Raw genomic sequence first — 23837 nt, forward strand, 5'->3', positions numbered from 1 at the left:
ACAGAGCAGTGAACACACACACACACTGTGAGCACACACCCGGAGCAGTGGGCAGCCATTTATGCTGCGGTGCCCTGGGAGCAGTTGGGGGTTCAGTGCCTTGCTCAAGGGCACCTAAGTCGTGGTTTTGAAGGTGGAGAGAGAACTGTACATGCACTCCCCCCACCCACAATTCCTGCCGGCCCGGGACTCGAACTCACAACCTTTCGTTTGGGAGTCCGACTCTCTAACCATTAGGTCACAACTTCCCTTCCAACTTCCTGTATATTTACCGATATTTACACTGCAAAAAAGACATCTTAAAAATAATGTGTAACCAAAAAACACCTACATGTTAAGAAACATTTTTCATATTTTTCATACCATGTCTACATTGCAGTTTCATACATCTTTCCTTGTAAAAATTGCTCGGAACCAATGCCGGAATGGATGACTAAGTAATCCGTTCCAAGCAGCTCTTTACACATCAACACTTTGGCCTTCATCACCTGAGGGGATCTGCTATCATAATGAACATTACAAGAAAACACACACATTACAGGAATTCACATTTTCATCAAGCTTGCTTCTTATCGCATTTTCCGTTCATAAAGGAAACATGTCGGTAAGTTTAATTTGTCAAGCCAGAGCAAACTATTTCATTTGGCAACTGTAATGAAACATTGCTTCAGATATAAGAACCAGTGGAAAGAAATCTTGAGGGTAAAGGTCTTTCTTTTCTGTTCTGGCCTTTTGCTGATGCTTTACATTTTTAGAGGTCATCTTTAATAAGAAGTCAACTGAATACTGATTTTAAAAAGTAAATTATTTTGTTTCATTTGAAAATGCCTTCAGCTACTATCTGCTCTGTTAAAAGATTTTTACAATATTTAAATACATTCTGCATATTTGGCCTCAAAATTAGCACAGAAAATGCTAAAAGTCTGGGTCCATATGTATTTTCAAGTACAAGACAAACTGTTTGAACTTAAAAATCTTGACCAGTTGTAAAAATGCTCATGGCTCCAGTGCTAATGAATTTAACAATTGCCAGGTAAAATCTGAAAACATGAGCTCACAATGGGTTCACAAATGATTATAGAATAACCTAAAAAAAAAAAAAAAAAAAAAACTGAACCTCAGACAAGACAAAAATTATAATAACAATAAAAATGAAACAAATAATATATACTTTTGTTTTTTTCATATGAAAGTTCACTAAATGCTAAATGTCTAATTCATCCAATAGATTCATCAAGGCACAATACATATTTTGTGTTCAGTACATTTTCATTTTTCTTTTGTAGCCATATTTGTTTTATAGGACACTCAATATATGCTATCTTTGTTTCTGTACATAAATCATACAGGTATAGTTAGGTAAGTCACCAAACAGCTAAACAATAGGCCTTATTGTGAAAAAATATTTCAATCCATGCTGGGAACTCATAAACATTTCAAGGAATTCAGTTTGTAATTGAAAAATTCCTGTAAACCGTAAAATATGTAGTTGCTTTCGCTTTTAAAATCGCTAAGAATGGCGAAGCAAACTTTTTTCTTTTTTTTATTGTGAATGGGATTATGATTCGTTACAACCTAAAGTACGAGGAAGTAAAGTACGAGTAAAGTAGCCTACTCTGCTAAAGTATGAGGAATATAGCTTTGTTTTCCTTTTGATGAATTTCAATAGAATCTTGAATAATACATAGATACCCAGAGGAATCCCGGTTTCCGCAAACTACAAAAATGACGAAGGTTGTACAAACACTTTCTTCATAAAGTTTTTCTGATGAACAGTTACATGAAATGTCAACATAAATGATTGCAAATAAAAAAATTTATTGAGGTACTTTTGCAGTTTTACAAAAGTAAGGTATATTATTATTTCTAAAAATGTCCAGTATTTCTTATGCTTCATTCCACTGAAATGAAACGATCAGAAACTGCATTTTTAGGAGTTTTGATCGCAACAAAAATACCAGGATGAATTTATGAATGAGCTGAAAGCCAACTCAGTGCTTGGACCATCAGGATTGTATAGATCAATCCTACAAAACACCACATCTAACCAAGACAAACTGAATATAAACCAGGGTTTGAGAAAAAACATAGTATAATGGAACATTTACAAAAAGTTCAGAACAGAACAGCTTTTAATAATCCAAATGATCAAAAGGGCAAATCAACGTTATGTTTAAAGTATATATAAATACACTTATATCTTTGTCATTGCAGGCAGAAATGGCAGGAGACGCGGTGCTTTGGGTAAACTAGCTGCCAGCATCCTGCCTGACACGTTCGGATGAATTGCAGAAAATGATTCTGAATAATGGCAAATATCTATCTCCATTACAGATTAGTACTAGAGCAGAGACTGCAGTTATCTTACTCCTTAAAATGAAAAATTAGGTTAGTGTAATTGGACTACGCACAACCGTACACGCAAACACAAGAATTTCCAGCGGTTCAAATTAAAACATTCAGATGCTATCTGCAGTTATAGGATTGTTTAACAAGCACAACATCACATAACACAGATAACATTAAAAAAGTAGAATGTATTTACATTGAGATATATTACTAACAGTAGTACATACAAGTGCATGATTGGGGCTCTAATAATAAAAAAAGATCAGAAAGGCACAGCTTGGTTGTCACACTAAAGTTAACGAGACCCCTAAATACAGATATGATACACAGCAAAAAAAAAAAAAAAAAAAAAAAAAAAAAAATGTTTCACAGCTGTAGGGTTCATTAAGAACCTGACGTAACTATTCATTGACCAAAATCAGAGCTGTCAATCACTGAGGTGTGTGGTTTAGGTATTCAAATGCTTGGAACGCCAAAACCTTATTATGAATACCTCATACGCATTTCTGACGGAGTATTAAGTGCTTTCTTTTACTTAAGCTCAGAAGCATAATATGTAAAAAGAGTATATAATCACCTCAAGACTGAGCCTTAAAGTTTGTCTGCAGACTTGAAAATCATTGTCAAAACGCAAGAGTCATGCTATCAAAATAAACAAAACAAAAAGCCACAAATTAAAATCTTAGAAAATAATGCAAAAAGAGCAGTGTTTTTTTCAATACAAGACTGTTGGCACCATCACAGCATCTATGTAAATACTCCATCAGATTAGACACATTCTCTAAATGCATTTCAGTTATGAGGAAGGTTACAATTTGCATTCTTCCTTGTTCCAAAAAAATCCGCCACACAAATAACAGTTTTGGTATGATTAAATCAACGGTAGCAGTTAAACATTGTGCTACACCTACAGTGCAAATATATATGCATGTTAACCGTATAAGAAAAATAATTTATCACTCAATATAAATGTTGCAAAGTTGTTTAGATGATTTAATTATTTAATATGCATGTAAGAGTCTACAGCTCCATGTTTGGACAGTTGCATGCGTGTTTGCAGATGCTTTCAGGGTTTTCGTTGTTTTTCGCTGAAGCGGTGTATAGTAACACAGCCATGGTAGGAAATGGAGCGAGGCATTGCAGCCGTGCATGTGATGATGCCAGAGGCTGGGTTGTAGCACACAATGTTGTCAGAGGCTTCACCATTTTCTCCCCGTCCACCCAGTATGTAGATCTTCCCATTGCAAACTGACATACCGCAACTCTCCTAAAACAAAACCGATTAAAATCAGTATATGGGACAAAATGACAGGAACATTGAGGTTTTAACTAGGCTTCAGATACCTGTTTGCTGAAGGTCTGGGCCACGTGCATCCAGTGGTCCTGTGAAGGATCGTAACAGTAGATGGACCTGGTGAGGCCACCACAAACGTAGATGTGTTGATTGAGAGAAACGGCAGATATATTGGGTTTGGTGAAAGGAATACATGCCTTCAGCTGCCAGCTGTCTGACTCTGGGTCATAACACTGGACCTGAAACACAATGGAGAAAGGATGTTTTATAATCTTGAATAGCCTTAAATTCTAAAGAGGACTGGGCCTGCGGGTGAAAAACCAGAAAGAACAATCTAATATTTGCACTTTTTAGTGCAAACAATGTTTCTCTTTGCCAGCTGATGAATAGATTTAAGAAAGATTGACAATGTGGATGTTTCCATCCAAAGATGCGAATTTAACTTATGTGCAAAACTGGAACATCACATAAAACATTTGCGAATAAATCCATCCATCAAGTCAAAATAGAACAAAATCATTACTTCCTGATAAACTGGAACTAAATATATATATAAAAAAGAAGGACCTAGGGAAACCACTGAATATTATAAATGACTTGCAGTTCAGAGAGAGAAGACGTAACAGAATAAATGCGGTCATTGCTTTTAGAGGTGGATGTCTGCTGTTTGGAAACGCAGTCATGCAAGACAGTAATTATACAGAAATACTTTGATGACAGATTTTCTTCAGGCATTTCCGAACAACCAAAACCACATATAGAAGCAGTGAACGAAATTGATCTGCTGGTTAAAGTTATCCCATCTCACAATGCAAAGTCACATGACTTTTTAAATGCGCATGGTGGAATTTATTTGGTTAATGTGTTTCCATCATCGTTTATGAGCATTTTTTCTTATCGGATTAAAAGTTTATGCTACTCAATTGTGCGCATAAGTTAATGCACATTTTTAGAATTTATGTACATCTCGGGATTTCCATCCAGAGTGTTTTTTTTTTTAATGCAATAATCCAAAATGAGCATAAAAATAGGTGGATGGAAACATAGCTAGTGAAGACATGCACACTGACAGACAGTAAAGACATATGGTTGAAGAGACATCATTTGCAAATTCTCAGATGACAAATGCAGGACTTATGTTAGAACAAGCAAATTTTTTTTTTTTTTTAATAAGAAAACCATATCAGATCCTTTCCTTTCAGGTTTTTCCACTTTCTTTCTCTTTCTGCTTCAGATGGCAAGTAAAGAAGGCCGTAATCTGAGCACTGAAAAATCAATGCGAGAAACCCATGTGAGATGTTACCCAAGATGTCGGCAGTGTCTGAGTACAGTAAGCTCAGCACACAGGCCCACCCACTAGGTTATAGACCACCAGCACAAAAACACACGTTCATTCCCTATCTGCCGTTAGCAGCCTTTCAGTTCAAAAGGATACACACATTTTAGGGGTTTTGGGTGGCATGGTACAGGCAGGACCCCCTCTTACACAAATCTCAAACAAAGGAAATCAAATTACAGTTTCACTAATGTATTAAGCAGCACAATGGTTTTCAATATTGATAATAGAAAGAAATGTTTCTTGAGCAGCAAATCAGATTAGAATGATTTCTGAAGGATCATGAGACACAAATAGTTAAATGTCAATTATATTAAAAATATATATATTTGAAGCATTAAAAAAAGAATTAAAATATTGAAAATAAGATACAAACATTATGACAACTCTAGTGAGCTGCTTCAGGGGTTATTTAGATAAGAAGCTATCTTCTAGAAAAGCATCCTAACGAAAAACAAAACAAAACTCAAGTGACTAATGAACCATATGAAACCAGTCAAAAATGTCTGTTAGCTAGTCTTGGTGCATTTTTCAGCTAGTTAGGCTGGGAGAACGGCTTTACCAGCAAACCAGTTCAGCCTAGTCCAAATACGTCACTCACTGGGGTTCAAAGCTGCGCCAGTGTGACAGGTTGTTTAAACTCTCACCATGAAGACATCATGTCAAACAGGAAAATCAGATGACAGTATCATTTAGACTTCCTGAAGTTGAAGATGTGGTTATTACATTTATCAGATGGACAGGTTTATAGAAATATGGGGTGACTACATGTGCCAAGCCAAAGACTAAAAAAAAATTAAAAAGTTACAAAAAAGGAGTTTGTTAAAAGGCCATATGCATGTCTGTTCTCAAACAAAAAAAAATAAGGTTTTTTTTTTTTTTTTTTAACTGAAACACACCTACTCTGGAGCACTATTGGATGGGTCTAAATCAGGCCTAAACTGCATTACCAGTGTTTTAGGTGAAATCCTTTACGGTTTGTAGAGTTCTGCCTAATTTTATATTGCGTGTTTGTATTGTGTATTTTAACACAGTTTTTCCACTCACCTTATTGGAGCAGCTGTTTTCATAAGGTTCTCCTCCAATGACGAAAAGTTTTCCCGCACAGCTTGTGACCGCTGGGCAGGAGACGGCTTCATTCATGGGGGCCACCTCAGTCCAGCGGTTGGAGAATGAGTCATACACCTCCACGTTACTGAGACAAGACTTCCCATCATAACCTCCAACTGCATACACCTGCAGAATACATACAGATGTTCACATAGCTATCTAAATGAATACATTTAGATAATCTAACCCTTAAAAATTTAATTATTAATTGCATGTTTAAATTTATATATGCATGTGTCTGGATTAACTGTGACGTTATTTTTTAAATAAGCTGTTTGAACTCTTATTTTGACGGCACCCATTCACTGCAGAGGATCCATTGATGAACAAGAGGTGTACCGTAATGCTAAATTTCTCCAAATCTATTCCGATGAAGACCCAAACTAATTTCATCTCAGGTTGCATAAAAATCTTCATATTTGGGTGAACTATTCCTTTGATGTTTTCTTAACCGTCACATTAATCAGCAAATTATTATTTTGCCAAAACAATAGTGACAGTTTAAAAACAGATCAAACATAAGCATCACATTTCCCTAGCTCATGGCTGGCGTTTCTCTGTAGCTGTTCAAAGACGAGCACTCCTCGTTTTCTCTCCACATACAGCTTTATCCTCAAACTGACACCCAAGAGGAAGTGTGGAAAGGCCACGATAACAACATAATGTCAATGACCCCCGTTAATTTAGTTTAACAGGAAACCTGACCTCTGACCTAAGAGGCTAAAGTTCGCTTATTCACTCTTTCTGATGATTTAAACGGTCACACTCATCTTCACTGAAATGCACTAAAATGGCACTCACTTCAATTACATACATGCATACATACATGCATACACTTATTAAAAAGAAAGTATATTCGTAATTAAAATATATGGTGATTACGGTCTAGTTAATCAGGATTTGAACCCCATCGTCTTTGCACGCGAAAAACTTCCAAGTAATTTTAAACAGAGCTGCACAAACAAGATAAGAGAATGTTGGATGGATATGACAGGTAGATGGAATGAAATAAAATAAGATATGCTATCAAACAAGATTTCCTTCCATATAGCTGTACATGCATTCATCATCCTGTTATCTGGTTTTTTTTTTACCCTGAATGTGTTTTAGCAAAAGAGTTAAGAGGTTCTTCAGAAATGTCAAGAAAAGAGACTCATTTTTCAAAAGGTTAACAACTTGAACTTAGTTATGCATTAGGCAAGCAAAAATGGGTATAAACAACTTTCACACGCACACACCACGAAATGAAATGCAAAAAAGAATTCCTTAAGAAATTTGGTAGATGGAATGAAAACATTTAAAGGGAAAGTTCACTGAAGTAGCAATTCTGCAGCATCATTCTCTCACCCTCATGTCTTTGTGTTCCACTGAAGAAAATGTCATACAGGTTCAGAACAATGTTAACAACACTTATTTTTGGGTGAACTATTTACTTCAAAATGGAAACTGATTTCAACCCTGCTAAAGAACATCATGAAAATGAAGTAAATGTGTCTGTAAACAACTACAGAGGAGGATGGGCATTGGGTGGACACACACAGGAAGAGAGAGAATTACAACAACTGTTTTCCAAGAGAAAAAGTCTCAAGAGAGCATTCTGTGCGTGTCTTTCTCTATGTGTATGAACAGAAAACATGATTTACATCCAAGCAGGCAGAATGTTACACCCCCTGCATGTGTAATAAAATGCATGTGTTCAAAAGATTCACAAACCCCCAAAATAAAACCCCCCAAAAGACCATCACAACAAAACATGAAGTGACGCATGCTTCTGCATAAGACCAACACAACACACAATAACTTGGGCAGCTAATTTCTACAAAATTATCAGTTAATTGGCAACAGATTAGAGCTATAAACATTGCACGGAAAGTTGGTGCTCTAAAAACTTAACGTTTCTCTTAACCCACTGCTAAAATATTTTTTGTCGTTTGAATCATAAACCACACTAAATTGTATGGCATATATTCTTAAAACAAAAAACTTATTTGCCAAGGAGATAAGAAAAAATCTAAATTACCAGAAGATTGCTTAATATTAATATCCCATGCATATACACACACACACACACACTTTTAAGGGAAGAAGACCAATTGGAGCGGGAGATTGTCCCGATATGTTATGGCCCATCCAAGAAAGAAACGGTCTTTCACCAGTGTTGAAAGTGCTGCAAACGTGTATCAAACTGCAATATTTATGGACAACAAAGAGAAGAGGAAATCTGAGTAATTCTAATGCAAGGCTAATTATGATAAGGAAAAACAAAAGGAAGAAACAGGGGCGGGGACGCCTAAGATAAAGCCAAAAGCATCTTTCTCGATCATCAGCCATTCAAAAGCCTTATTTGAACCTATAAAAATTATGTTTTCACCCTCAAGCAACACTAAAATTAAAATTATTTACATGAGATGTTTTACCAGTGCAACACAAAGGGGCAAATCATGCATTATATTGCATTATATTTTTCATGCAGTTAAACTGCAGTAAAGGAAGTGTGCCTTTGATTAAGGAAATGGGACACTGGGACTAGAAACACACACACACACACGCACACGCACACACACACACACCACTCCCTCTCACCTTCCCCAGTAGGACGGTCATCTTATGTCTCCAGCGACCCTTATTAAGAGAAGCCACTCTGATCCAGATGTTGAGCTGAGAGTTATACATCCAAACGTAACTGCTGTTGATGCGTCCACCTGTAAATAACAACCACAACAACATTAACAACAGCATAAGCAAGCTGTGTGTGTGTGTGTGTGTGTGTGTGTGAACTCCGTAGCCAATTTTTACATTTGTACCCACAAATTAGCTTCACCTTACAAACCCCTCTTCCTTTTGGGGACACTTGAGGATATTTAGTAATAAAAATTACTAAAATGTAAACTACCATTTAAAATACAAAACAGAAATTATTTGAACAAATGATTATAAATTCTTTATTATAAACTATAATATTACATACATAAACGAACGCGTACATGTTATTGAATGCATTTGCACAACTATAACATTGTACAAAACCGTTTGCATATAATCTATTTACAATGAAGACAAATTATTTTGAGACTTTCTCTATAAAAATGACTTTCTGAGTATCAAACATTAGTTGATAATTTTCTGACCTAATATGATGTTCGATTACCCTGCAAGGACATCTTGAGGGGAACGGACTTAATACATCCGCTAAAAATTTCCTTGAGACCAAACATTCAAAAAATGGCTCAGAAAAGTGAAGATAGTTCTGAGCATCATTTGGTTTAATCAATGACATTTATACATTTTTAACTGACTTAACTGTGACGTAAGTGTCCAGATACCAGTCCAGGCCACTGCATAGCTTTGGAATAACTGCACAACTTTGCAAACCCACAAACAGGTTATTAATTCTCCATATCAGACAACACCATGTCTGTAATTACACAAACCACACCGCTTCACCTGTGTTCCCATTAAAAAGAAATGCTCCCTCTGATCTGAACATCCTTTGTTGTCGTCTGTTTATCTAAACCCGCCGAGGGCTATTCTATTCTGTGTCACTTCACATCTCGGCCACATCTCAGACAGCAGGTCTGAGACAAACTCCAACAGTCCTTCTGTCCACACATACACGCTTAACACCTGGGAGAAGGCCGTTCCACTTTAATTCTGTTTACAGACTTGGATAATGAAGGTCTGAGAAGTTCTCAAATAGCATGAGGCCCTTCTTCCCTTTACGGTAGGTCTCTCACTTATTTTTGAGCAAGTAAAAATGGCACAACAAGAACAGTGCTCATAAACTCCATTAGTGCATTAGCGGAGCAACTGTCTGGTAAACAAAGACGGATTCAAAATCTCTAATTAAAGAGGATGCTCTTGCTTTGTCCTCTAATACGGAGTAAACATTATAAAGAATGGCTGTAGTCCTTTTAGTTTGCTCTACGGTTATAAATCTCTCCTGACAAAGACCATCAGGCCTTTGTGACATTCATTCAGACTGAAGACCAGACAAACCAGCATTTAACATGTTGCCACCAAGCTTGTTTAAAGCAGGCACTTTCAGGTGAACAGTAAAATTAGTCATTAACAGAAACTCTGCTTGACAAACACTGAAGGGAAGTAGCTTCATATCTATTTAGATACTAGTCCTTGAATGTTTTAGAGGCATTAGAGTAAAGACAGCCAATCATTTGGAATACAGTTCATGACAACGTCTTGGCAACATTACAGCTCAAAATAAAAATCCTTCTCAAATTCGTAACATTTCTAACAAAATCACTGCCAAAAGCCGGTAATAAATTGTGACTTAGGGAATATACGGTAGTCAGTAAGGAAGCAACATAAAATAAAGCCTTGTCTCTTTAAGTTGACATATTTAGTTCATTGTTTATTTTTCTACCAGACCTTGATGACATCAATTTTTCAGGATTTTTTATAGGAGACACAATAATAATAATACCTTTGCATTATGCAATGGTACGAATGGGGCAAGCCCCAGGTGGGATTTATGATTTGTGCCAGCCCTGTTCATTAGCCTCCTAAAATGGGCAACTGTGAAAAGGAAATGTCAAATTAAGTGTGCGTTCACTGGAAACCTATCAACTGCCTCAGGGAGGAACTGCCAACCAATTATGTCTTCCGTCATATTTCAACACCAAAATCAAACGACTTCCCTTTCTCTGGTCACAACACTAGGATCTGGGAGTATGGATTGAACAATGACTGTGAGCAAAATAAAAGACACACATCTGATTGAAAGTAGGCAGTGATGTTGCAATGAACATCTTTAAATTCAGTCCAGACATTTCTCTTTTTCAATTTATGATGTCATCATTGCTTATAGAACTTCAAAATAAATGTAATCGCGAAAAATATATCAGTGTTTCTTGCCCATACAATGAAAGTCCAACATTGTTTTGTAAAAGAAAGAAAGTCATACAGGTTTGATCAACATGCAGGTGAGTGAATGACAAAAACTTTCATTTCCAGGCTCTGCTGAAAAAATGCAGACACAGGGTTCCTAGGAAAGATTACCTGGCAAGTAATTTAACACGCTAATAAAATGCGAGCAGTCCAGAATAGTCACTATGGTGTATTTCAAGTCACTTTACTTATACATGCTTTGATTTCATTTGCATGCAAGGATCAGAAAATCCTGCCTGTTTTGATTTCTATAAAATAAAATATTTGGTTGGGTGCATAAAATAGTGGTTGGGTGCATAAAAAGTGAAGATTTTTGTTATTCTTGAAAGAAATCCAAGAGATATGTTTATCAAAGACAGCTGAACCACCACGCCTGTAGAATATGACTTGACAAGAGAGGGATAGATTTAGACAGAAACCTCTGAACCTGATGCTGGAGGCTGGCCAACTGCAAGTGCACACGAGAACAGCAATAAGAAGTGTGTTTATGAGTATGAGAGATGGAGAGAAGGGCAAACCTGACACGTGAGAACATGAGTGAAAACACAGGTCTATTCATGGAAATCGGACAAACAAAACACACTCCATACTGCTTTATGTTTTCAATGTGCTAAACAATGGCTCTAGAAGGAGAAGAATAAGAATTACACAATTCAGAATTCCTCATTATGGCATCTAGCTTGTTTAAACAAAAACACACATGAGTGTTTGTTTGAATACAATTTCAGTTACAGAAACTCCTCCAATGCATGACCTGTATATGTGGCCAGTGACCCTGGATGACATGTCGTGATGCAATATAGCCTTACCAACATCTGCAGATCATTACTGGAACTATTCTGAAACACTTGCCGCAAATAGTCCTCCAAGATGCAGCTTGCCCATGCCAGTTAGGGATTAAAATGTCCAGGGCACTCAGCTCAAGCAAACGCGAGAGTTTGCCAGAGAGAACAGAACTTGACACACTGGCTGATCAGAGAGGCAGCTGTTGTGTTTTCCTCAAATCATAAACAACTCTTCCAGAAATGTCCTCACAAACAAGGCATTTGCTAAAAGCCCTTAACCCGTCTAACACAACCCTGAAGTAATTAGTCCAACCCATCTAAACAACAACAGAATTTGTTCAATGAAGCTCAACCGAACTGTGAATTTAAAAAGTAAATGCTTAAAATTTCTACAGAAATGTGAGATGGTTGCATACTGGCACAATTTTTAAGAGCCCTTTCCCAAGTATCTATGATTTTCTGATCCCCATACATGGTTTGGGTCAGTCTTCAAAACTAATTTATTTGAACAGTTTTCAACCTGTGAGGTGGCATAAGTCAGATCACTTAGAAAGGTTATAGCACACCTTTCCCTCACACTTAACACAGTGATAGTCTTGTCAGTAGGACACTTCAAATGTTTTAGGGTAAAATTAAACAAAACAGTTAAAACTGAAAAAAAAAAAAAAAAAAAAACTGTGGTTAAATTCGCATATTATAAATTTTAATTAGATGCCATTTATGTTTCAGGCAGACATCAAGAGTTGTCCCTAATGTTTAAATCTGGGAGAATATACTTTTATAGGAAGTTCCACATGCCTGAGTCAACAACACAGCTCAAAAGAGAGAGAGAGAGAGAGAGAGAGAGAGTGTGTGTGTGTGTGTGTTCAGGTTCCACAGAACTAGACTCTCTCTGATCAATCACTGAGAACAAGTACAGGATACACCAGTACAAAAAATACAGAAAATATCACCATGTCCTAGCCACACTTTATCATTACCAGCCTCAAATCATTTGATATTAAAACAAAAATACAGAATTATGTAACAATCACAAAATTAGAAAATAAAGGATGCTTTTTATACAGCTATGAAAAGGACTTTGGAACAATGAGGCTTTACTGTGGATGGGGCTACTCAAAAACAGAAAATAAATTCTTGCAATTAATCATGTCACATTGGAATAAGGGGGTCTCACCTGACACAATGATGTCGTTGCGGAGAGCGCACACTGCATACTCAGACTTGGTGTACTCGGGGTGTTTAGCAAGAGACGTCCAGTCTCCAGTCACAGGGTCGTAACATTCTGTGTATGGCAGATTGAAACTCCCCATTCGCTCACAGCCTCCCACTACCACAATGACCTCAGAGAAACCAGTAGACCTGCAGATGACAAAAAAAATAATAAAATCAGATAAACATGGGCTTTGAAGTGGTGACATCATCAAAAAGTGGTTATGCTTCATTCCTGATAAGGTACAATGAGATTCTGCAATGATTCATTGGAGAATAAATCCTCTTCCAAGACACTGTCACGAGTTAGAGGCCCACATAACATAAACACTCACTTGTTTACTGCAGTTAGAAGCAAAGTGGAATGTCCAAAAGCAAGCTCATACATTTTCAAGAAAAAAAAAAAAAAGATACTGACTCTAAACACAGATACCTCTTCTAAATACAGATGTAGACCCAATTTTAGGATTGTGACTCTAAATACAAAAAATCCATATCAAGATACTGCCTCAAAGTACAGATTAGACCTCCCCACATCTGACTCCTGTAAAGATCCTACCCTAAAAATACTTCCCTAAATAACCACTGCCTCCAGAGCAGGACATGCTGCCACTAAACAATGACATGTTTTCAAATTCTCAGCCTTCTTTTAAATCGATACTTTCTACAAACAGTACTACTAAATGATCACTTCACTCATGATATCAGTCAAGTGAGTGTGTAGAAATGGACAATATTTGTTCTGAAGAAAACACGAGTGGTGCCTGCACGTACAAAAGTCACTGCCACAATCCCAGGATGTTGTTTTGCAGTCACTAAAGTGTTTCGAGTGGTTGTTAGTGTTAGTTTTACAATGCAAGTTTTTTCACATTTTTTGGACTTCCCGGTAATCATAAATCGGGTACCTTACAAGTAATGGCACTCTCTTCAGCTGCACTAACGGAGCTATCATTCGCATCAAGTAAAAGCAAAATGTTAACAAATAGAGGTGTATTTAATGATGACCAGTTAGTTACACTTTATCTGTGATCTGCATGTAATTTAAGAAATAAACTATTTCATGAGTAAAATGTGATTTGTTCTTCAAGAGCAAATCATTTTATCAGCCAATTTTCACAAACATTTGTGTACCTTCGGGGTCTGGCTCGTGGCGACATCATCTCATTGCCAAGTATGTGATAGCGACGTGCTTCATGCAGCAACTGGTAACATTCTGGAGCATTCTGGATCAGTTTATCGCCTTCCACCTGCAAAATATAATCACATTCTTAATGCTTAAACTTAGACTGGCTCCCTTATATCTGGCTTCCTGTAGAGTCCAGATATCTAGTTTAAATAATTAAATCCCTGGTGCTCTAGTGGTTAGGATTCCCCGCCGTGGCCCGGGTTCGATTCCCGGTCAGGGAACGTGCATTTGGGGAATTTATGGCCTAGTGGTTAGAGAGTATGACTCCTAACCCTAAGGTTATGGGTTCAAGTCTCGGGCCGGCAATACCACAACTTGGGTGCCCTTGAGCAAGGCACTGAACCCCCAACTGTGTTTGCGCACTTTTGATGGATTAAATGCAGAGCACGAATTCTGAGTATGGGTCACCACACTTGGCTGTATGACACGTCACTTTCATAAACTCGTTACATTACAACAATAAGGAAAGAGTTTTGACTTGGCAAACATCAACACACCTGCCGATAGGTTTCAAGTGAACCCCATAATCTTGATTAACTGGTTCAGGTGTGTTCGATCATCATTGAAAAGAAATGCTGCACTCCATTTGTACTCATAAGTCTGAAATTCAGAGTTCCCAGTAGGAACTTTTCACTGGAATGTCCCCTCAATTCAGAGTTCCGACTCAGAAACTCTTATGAACCACAACAACCCCAACTTCAGAATCCAATATGGCTGCTCAGTGGATCAATAGACATGAAACAGTAGTAAAATTTTGTTTGATACCACTTATGTTTGTCTGTGTCACAAACTCAGTGGTGCACACAGTACAATCAAACCTCTATGAGTGGACATGATTCATCAGAATTATCTTTGTAAAATATAACTCTATTGAATGTGTTTTTATCAACTCGTAGAGAAGATGGTTTTCCAACTTGGGTACTGGAACATGGTCAATTTTGGTCTAACATCATTCCTAGCTCCGACATGCAACTCCCGAGATAAATGGAGCGCAGCAACACTCTACAACTAGCCAAATCCAAAGGCCATGCTTTATCTGGTTCAGTAATTTATGAAACATGCCATATCCAACGTAGGGTTCATTTTCAACGAGTCAATCTTTCTTTCGTTATTTGGCTCGGCTCGGTGTTAAAACTCAGTTCTCTCTTCACAGCAGTTCAGTGAGTGTACTGTTTGAGTACATGAATTACTACGAATATTGGTTTGTTTTAACTTAGAGGGAGTGTCAGCCACATTAAAAAAAAGTTAACAGCTTAAGTAATTTGTGGATAAATGCGTATTGGAGATGCGAACCGTTTCAAACGATTCAGTTCGATTTGGTGAACTGGTTCAAAAAGATCCAGTTACATGTCACTAAACTGCAGTGTTTTGAACTCGCTCACAACAGACATGGAAGAAAAGAAAATGCTGAATAAAGTCCAAAAGGAGGTCTTAGGGGTTTGGAACGACATGAGGGTGAGTCATTAATGACATCATTTTTCATTTTTGGGTGAACTATCCCTTTAAGGACACTCTAAGAAACAAACCAACTCTATATTAATTTTGGCAGATTTCTGGATTTTTTTTCACACAAAAAAAGCTTCTGTTCAAATGAATTTGAATGTGCCACTCACCGTCTGTACAAAATAGTTTGGGTGAAGGAGAGGCAGTCGGACATGTTGTAGCATATCTTTCAGCATGGGCCTGCGGTACTCCACGCCATGGTAGACCCAACGCATCACTGCCTCGAACACCACCTCCTCCCTGCCAACGCACAGCTCATCACTGGCCAAGTATTCCTCCAGCTCATCCTTGTGGAGGTCTAGAAACTCCTCATGCTGAGCCACCTCTGGAAAATTCAATAAGGCAAAAGCACGGCAGCGACTGGCCAGCTGTTTTAAAGAGTGGGCATCTGCGAAACGCTGGATCCCGAGGCAGTTGCAGGGGTCCAACTGCTCTTCCAGGAATTTTGCGCAAGCATCCCGCAGAGTGTTGATCTGGAAGAGGCTGGAGGTCTCAAACAGGAACTGGACGTTGTGTGTGGTGATGCAGGCATGACCGGTATAAACATACTGCAGGAACATGTCCATAGCATCTGCCTGGATGCCGTTGATCTCCACAAGCATCTCATGGCTCTCTCTGTGGTCGTTGCAGAACATGGCACGGAAGTAACTGCTGCAGGCCGACAGCACAGCGCGATGACACGGGAACTCACGACCCTGGACGCTTATGATCACGTCCGTGAAGAGGCGGCTGTCGCGGAACTCATTGAAGACCTGAAGGACGCTCTCAGAGTGAGAAGAACCGGAACTGAAGTTGTACACATCGCTCAGGGTCTTAGAGTCCACCTCAAAGACTTTACGCTTGATTGCCGGTGATTCCGGCACACAACTGGAGATCTCATGATTCAGACGGCGACCCAGAATGAGCACCATGATTGTATCTGGCCCTCCACCAACAAACAATCACTATCAACAACTGCAGGAAAATGGTCAACGACCATCAACACCTGTAGAACAACAGCATTTACAATCAAGAAATACTATATTAGTGGTATTTTTTTTTTTTCATATATTGTTTTTATCAAAACAATCCATTTAGATTTTTCCTACCAAAAGCAAATCATTAATCAATATGCATTAATGGACAACTATTAATTATATTAAGATAAAATGTGAACTTAAGTGTTATTATAATTGTATTATGAGTGTCATCACATTCTATCAAAAAAAAAAATATATATATATACAATCGTGTCTTAGGTTGAAAAGCAAACTACATTTCATAAAAATCTGAGAATTTTACTAGAGCACACTGAAATGCATGAAGATGTGACCAGTAAAATACAAACAAACAAAAAAAATCTATTCCTTGAGGCAATAGTGCACTGACATAAACAGAACACAGATTCTGTGTTGTTGAGAGATAAAATGAGTGAGTGAGCGAAAGAGAGGGACAATTTGCGCAATCTTTTTTTAAGTCACTCAGATTTGTTTTGTTGTTGAAGTAGAAATAAAGGAAAATAGATGGTTGCTCAATATTTCCTCAACAGCTAAAATGGTTTGACAGCAAAACATGCTTTTAAGAGCATGAGATGATGACATCATATACTAGACATGAAATCAATTATGTGTGATTTCTACTCCATAAAATGCTTTTAACCACAGAGAAAGAAGTGTTTAGAATGACCATCGTTCTAAATAGCCTGCTGAAAAATCCAGCTTAAGATGACAGCTGGTTTTTAGCTGGTCTAAAGAGGTCATTAGTTGTTTGAGGCTGCATGAAAGCTTATCCAAACATTATGTTCCAGTAACCATCCTAGCTGTTTTGTTACTGGTCCAAGATGGTCTATGATGGTGCACCAGTGCTCAGTAGGCTAGATATTATCATGCAGTTTCTTAATAAACATTTAGTCCCAAAACGTAGAGCTGCCTACAAAAATGAACTCAATACAACATAAAGAGTCAATTCTGTCAAAATGTCAAAAGTGATATATATCACATTTAGACATATCCTAGGCTTTTAATGCGCCATAAACAAACGTGACATTAACATGTGAATGTATTAAATGTATTCAGTGTAGCTCAATCAATCGTATCTCAATCATTAAAGTTGTTCAGATAAAAGTTCAGCATTATTTTTCTCACCTTATCCCCAGGAGACCAACTTGCTAAAATAAATAAAAAAAACAATAGCTAGGGTTAAAGATCATTAAAAGTAAATGTGAACAAACAAATGTTCTTGATTCTATAAAAAGAGATCCATAAGCGTGAGCACTTATGCTGTCATTGTGAAGTTTTCTTTGTTATCGTCCGTATCGTCCTGCGTGTTCTGGCACAAAGAATACACACACTGGCTTTAAGCTTCTGTTTTGTCAGCTGTTCTGCAAGGCGTTCAAGGGAAATGTAGTTCTATTGACGAAACACCACTCCTTCAGCGCAGAAAAAGAACACCGTATCCCAGAATTCCTTGCGGGAGAATTTCCATGTGGTTGGCTGTTGTTTGCAAACAAAACCCAGCTTGAACGAAGACTATTCGTGTTATGCTGTATTGCCGTCACGGCAAACTTGAACAGATTTTCAAGCTCCTAAAGCCAATAATGTTGACGTTATTATTTATTTTATTTAGTTAATAAAAGAAGAAAACATTTCGATTAAAATACATCCCTCATGTCTCAAATGTAGCTTTTAGTTTGTTTTTGTACAGTACAAAAAAAAATATGGTGCTGGTTTCTTTTCCTTATGTAACTGTATAGAAAGCCGCCTTGATTTACAAACAAAACAATAAAAAAAAAGAAACAAAGATGAACCGTGACGCATAACTAGAAAATAATAATAATAATAATAATAATAATAATAATAATAATAATAATAAACTCGCCAGAAATCATCCTTATTAAAAGGGCCCAATAGCGCCATCTTGTGGTTATTTTAACCTTAACGAACCCTGTCGGTGTTTCGCGCGCATTATTTTCAGGCACAACTTACAGATTCGAGGCACGTTGGAATAATATATTACACACAGTACAATAATAATGGTAAATTATAGATATTCTTGGATAAGGTATCCACTAGAACCGTAATATTTGCAACAGCGTGACATTTGTAAACGTTTTTATCAGACGTAACGTACACATCTGAGGAGAGGGAGCACAATGTTTTAACTTAAACTTCAGTGGTAAGTTTTTCCAGGAATCTTTCAAATAACGTTAATGTGTATAATGAACATTTTAACATATGGTCGGTTTATCACCCTTAAGAAAATTACTGTGGTTTACATTCAGTCAAAATTCAATTGTTGCTACAGTTATTTTTTAGTAACCTGGTTTATAACAATATAGTATAGTAACTAAATTAAAGATTTTCAAAGAGTTGTAGGTTACACATCAAAATCTTTATAGTAATTTCTAATATTTACAGTAGTAAATCTGCTTCTGACTGAAAAAGTATACGAAAGCTGACTTTTAGTGTTTTTTTTTTATGATAGGCTAGAAATAAGAGTTTTTAGTGACCAAAATACATAGTAAATACCATAAGTAAATACATAATACCATATGAAACGCAATAAATACCATTAAAACCACAACATAATGTATATTTTTGATTATTCTCACATATTATTCTGACATAAAATCCTGTGAACAAAACACTCATTGAGCATCATTACAGATAGCTAATTTAATATTTTAACTGGTTTAATTGGCAGTTTCAACTGGTTGATGAGTTCAGCAACAACTTTTTGTGTTTTTCACAAGTTCAAATAATCATATTTATATCACAGGTGTGATAGCTGTAGGCCTATTCAGCTGAAGGAACTGGAACAGCACGTTGCACATTTCCCTATAGCGAAGCCTGTACAGGTATGGTGCTAAGGCTTTGGGCAGGATGTGTAAGAACTTGGGGTCCATAGTCTCACTGTTGTTGAAAAGCATCAACTCAATCATCAAAACCAGCAGGGGGCAGAAAGCCAGGAACAGGTGCAGATAATGGATGATAAATGTTCCTCTAGTAAGGGATGAGGTCTCGACCTTCCACACGCCTGAACTACAGGTACAAAAGTAGAGGATGAGGTAACAACACTATAAGGAGGACGAAAATGATACCCGTGACCGTCAGAAGCATGGAGACGTGGAGTTGGCAAAAGTGGCTTATGATCAAAACCATCAGCAAAGGAAGGGAGCAGAGGTGGAGGGTGCAGGGGGCCGTACCATGGTACCACAAAAACATGCTAATAGATGCTGCAGGGAAAAAGACAGATTACCCAGATGGCTCCAAGTGCTCTGTAGGTCCGTGACACAGGCCACAGTGAAAGGGTGCTAACAGCAGGTATTCAGCACCATTGCTGTAATACTCAGGACACCAGAGCTGTATAAAGCCCCTTCCACACTGCCATTCCGGCAAATACAGGGGTAAAGTGTTCCTGCAATTGTTCCCTGGTCGCTAGATTTGGCACTTTCACACTGCCAGTGATGACCCAGTATATGTGCGTGCTTTCACACACAACCCTTGAAGATCCCGTAACGACACGTGACATCAGCGCGTGACGTGTAATGTACGAGTCGACAACGCTAGGCACGTTATACTTTCAATGAAGCGAACGATCTCGGCGTCAGCGCAGAAAGTGAGGAACTAACTGATCTCTGCTTCATTACAGTTTGCACATATGTCTTCTTCGCGAATGTTGATCTTCCTTCAAAACAGCCGGTAAAAGAGTCGCACGATAACACGCGTCATCACTTCGACACGGCATTAGATCTGGCTTTTGTTCACACAGCGCTCGTACCAGGTCGAACCCCGCAATGTTACTAGGTCCCCGACCCGGGTTCAATTCGGTAATCAATTCCGGGACGTGGTTGCTTTCACCCAGAAGGCGACCCGGCAATGTTCCGGGTCCGACGTGCAGTGTGAAAGGGGCTTAAGACGGCCAATAAGAAGAGCAGCACAGCACATGGCCACTCCAAATGTGGATTGGTCACAGACACAGTTGAAGATGATTTCCATGTAAAATGAGAAACAGGTAAATATCACTTCACAGCTAAATGGATCAGAATGACACTCTGGAGTTTTGCACCAAGGCATAAATATTGATACGTCTTCCTAGAATCAGAATGATTGCATAACATTTACACTGTTATTTTTGGACTGACAGATTAACTCAGAGCGCTAAGTGTCACAGATGTCAAACAATGAACACTTAAACAATGGGAAATTGGAGAAAGAGACAATTTTGTAAAAATCCTGAAATGTAAATTTATTTACTTTATCAAGAGAACAAAACAGCATCGACCATTGCTTTGCACACAAGAGTTTGAATAAATTTGGTGGTCATGAATAACAACATACAGTATTTTACCGGGGAAATCCAAAAATAAAAAAAATATTTGCATAAAGAAATTCAAGCCTAAATATCTTATCTTTTTTTTTATTTATTAAGTCTTAGTAACCTAGACTTTTCTTTTTGAGATTCACCCAGTTGCACTTTTTTTAAAGTTCTGTTATGATGAATAATAGCACATTCAGTCTTCAGTTTAGATTTGAAAATATAAAAACAATTGAAACATTAAAATGCTTTAACTGAACATACTAAAATATAAAATGTATCTTTTAAAGATCTCTTTCTGCCTCGGGAGTCTTTTAAATTCCATCTTCTGCAAATGAACCCTCCAACGACTGAGCAACCAGACAGTTATTTTGCAGGCTTGCTCTGCTTCAAGTCCAGTTCTAGGCAGCACTCCTCTGACTTTGGGGTCTCTTCTTCCACAACACTCGCTGGACAGTCCTGTAAATCTCGCGATAGCGCAGGATGTACAGGTAAGGTGTGCAACAGCGTGGCAACAACATCAACACGCACATGTTCACCAAGTTAATCCACACTCCCACCTCATCCGAGTTATCTCGCTTTAAAAGAGCCAGCTCGACCGCAAAGACCAACGGGGGTACAAAATACAACATGAGCAACAGAGTGTGTGCCAGAAGTGTCATACGCGCACGAGAGTACCGACCGCGCCATATGCCAGAAGTCTTGGTGATGATGTAGAGATGGATGTAACAGTACACAACAAGAACAGTGCAGAGGCTGACAGCACTGATTAAGAATGAATGAACGCCAACCTTCCTCTGTTCCAATGAGAGCACCGCTATCAACACTAAACACACTGGAAGGCTCTGCTTGTAATGGTCCATCACCACCTCAAACATCACTAGCAAAGAGATGGGACACCCTGCGGCCAACACCCACAAGCTCATGATTATCTTCCTGGCCCGAGATGGTGTGAAAATCTCTTTGTAACGTAATGGCCACCGTACCGCCACATACGTGTCGACAACCATCAGTGTGATAGTGAGCACAGAGGTGCTATATGCCATTACCATGCTCGCCATCATAAACTTACACAACCAGTGGGGCATGTGCAGGCCCATTGAGTTACAGGAGACCATCGTAAGGTTTATGGTGAGGAAGAGCATATCGGTGAAGAGTATGTTAGCAAGGAGTAGGTAGCGGTTCTCTTGACGTAGCGAAGGAAAACACAGAATGCAAAGGGACAGAATGGGGTTGACCAGCAACGTGACCGAGGTTAGCAGAACCGTAGGGATGAGGAACAGATTCATGTGTCTGCTCATCATTATGTTGTTCCAATTCTCAGAGATGTTAACAATGAAAGGCTGATTCATGTTTGGAGTTCAGTTCCACATTAATGAGAGAAAGCGTTAGGCTGAAGAACAATAGCTCCTCTGTATGCTGAGACTGGAACGGTGGAGCACATATACGGCTTCTCTACCTACAGAAAACAGAAGAAACATGAGTACAGACTTATACAACATATGATCTGTAAACTTAGGATGAGGGTTCAAATATAAAAAATACACTTACATTTTCAAATTGGAAAGACAACAAAAATTAATAACTCATCCTGCACTACACAGTTTTTTGTCAAATTAACTGCTCTATAGATTAAGAATGCCCTTTCTGGCAACTAGCGATTTTTTGTAAAGTAACTATCACTTCAGTATGTTCTGAATAAAAGTCAAGGAAGAAGAACAATTTTTGAGGGACTTTAAAAAGAACGTTTACCCCAAAATTTAAAAGTCATCATTTATTTATCCATCGTTGGAAACCTATATGATTTCTTTCTTTCTGTGAGTGAATGAGGAGAGAATTTAAATTTTAGGTGAACTATCCCTTTAAAGAACAAAGCTTTACAGTTTGCAATTTCTCCAAAAAATTATGACGGATAAATCTTAAACAAACATGATCATTCCTAATTTATTTTTTATTTAATTTTTTTTGTATTATTAGGACTATCAAACATTCACAAAGCATTTTTCATCCTTATAAACAATTTGACTTATATAATTTTTAACATCAAATAGAGAATAAAAATAGTGATGAGTATAAAATATAAAAAATACAGTTTTGAGTGAACTTGATTGAGCTTAATATATTTACAAACATAAAAAATTATTACCACAAATGCCAGTAGCATGATATTTGGTGAGCAGGATCAATCAATGCAAATAATGTGCTTGTTTGTTTACTGGTAATATAATGTTATCTCTAATAAATACACAAATCATTATGACATGGTACGTAGTTCCAACTGAAAAAAACATTATTGTAAGTTTCAGCCCTGTTTCTTCGACAAACAGTTCAAAGAGTCAGAATAAAATATGAACGCATTGAAGACCAATCGATTAATTGTGTTAAAATGACTTGCGTACCTGTTCCACACATCCACATATGCAGTAACTCCTGCTTGCATCCTGGCCTCCATTAGACTAATGTTGCCCCAGATCAATACCGCCCGACTCTATCCTTGTTATCAGAGAGCAGGCGTTCCACTGATGCGCACAGATCCGTAAACGATCGCACGACACTAACACTCTTCAGCTTTGCATGGTTACTCAGTATTTGGTGTAAATTATGCTGACCCTCCCCATAACAGGCCATTCAGATAAACAAACACTATTATCACCTCAATGTTCCTCGACACTACTATTCACCTCATATCCGGAGGTAAAAGCTTATAAAGCAATAAATGAGATGCAGGATTAAATAAACAAATAATATACAAAAATGTTGTCATGACCACCAGCCTGTAAACAGTATGCTAGTAGTTTGCATATGTCATACTTATGCAGAACATGAAATGCTGCCATTATATAGCTCGAAAAAACAGGTAAT

At 37.8% G+C, this 23837-nt stretch overlaps 2 protein-coding genes and 1 pseudogene across 2 annotated transcripts; all 3 read right to left on the bottom strand.

Annotated features, from left to right (window-relative positions):
- Positions 1-1796: 1796 nt before the first annotated feature.
- LOC113114298 (kelch-like protein 24) lies at positions 1797-18025 on the bottom strand. The gene is made up of 8 exons (XM_026281199.1): positions 17804-18025; positions 15791-16665; positions 14123-14238; positions 12957-13141; positions 8673-8791; positions 6027-6215; positions 3694-3882; positions 1797-3616 (listed from the first exon to the last, which is right to left on the bottom strand). The coding sequence occupies exons 2-8, from the start codon at positions 16589-16591 to the stop codon at positions 3416-3418; spliced, it is 1800 nt and encodes a 599-aa protein (XP_026136984.1). The 5' UTR covers positions 16592-16665; positions 17804-18025; the 3' UTR covers positions 1797-3415.
- Positions 18026-19425: 1400 nt separating this feature from the next.
- On the bottom strand, positions 19426-20945 carry LOC113040310 (probable G-protein coupled receptor 148; annotated as a pseudogene).
- A 206-nt stretch (positions 20946-21151) lies between these two features.
- On the bottom strand, positions 21152-23633 carry LOC113110581 (probable G-protein coupled receptor 148). Its single transcript, XM_026274709.1, has 2 exons — positions 23375-23633; positions 21152-22434 (listed from the first exon to the last, which is right to left on the bottom strand). Exon 2 carries the CDS (start codon positions 22325-22327, stop codon positions 21377-21379), a length of 951 nt encoding a protein of 316 aa, XP_026130494.1. The 5' UTR covers positions 22328-22434; positions 23375-23633; the 3' UTR covers positions 21152-21376.
- Between the last annotated feature and the right edge of the window lie 204 nt (positions 23634-23837).

This window comes from Carassius auratus, chromosome 2 (genome assembly GCF_003368295.1).
Source record: "Carassius auratus strain Wakin chromosome 2, ASM336829v1, whole genome shotgun sequence".
Classification (NCBI taxonomy): domain Eukaryota; kingdom Metazoa; phylum Chordata; class Actinopteri; order Cypriniformes; family Cyprinidae; genus Carassius; species Carassius auratus.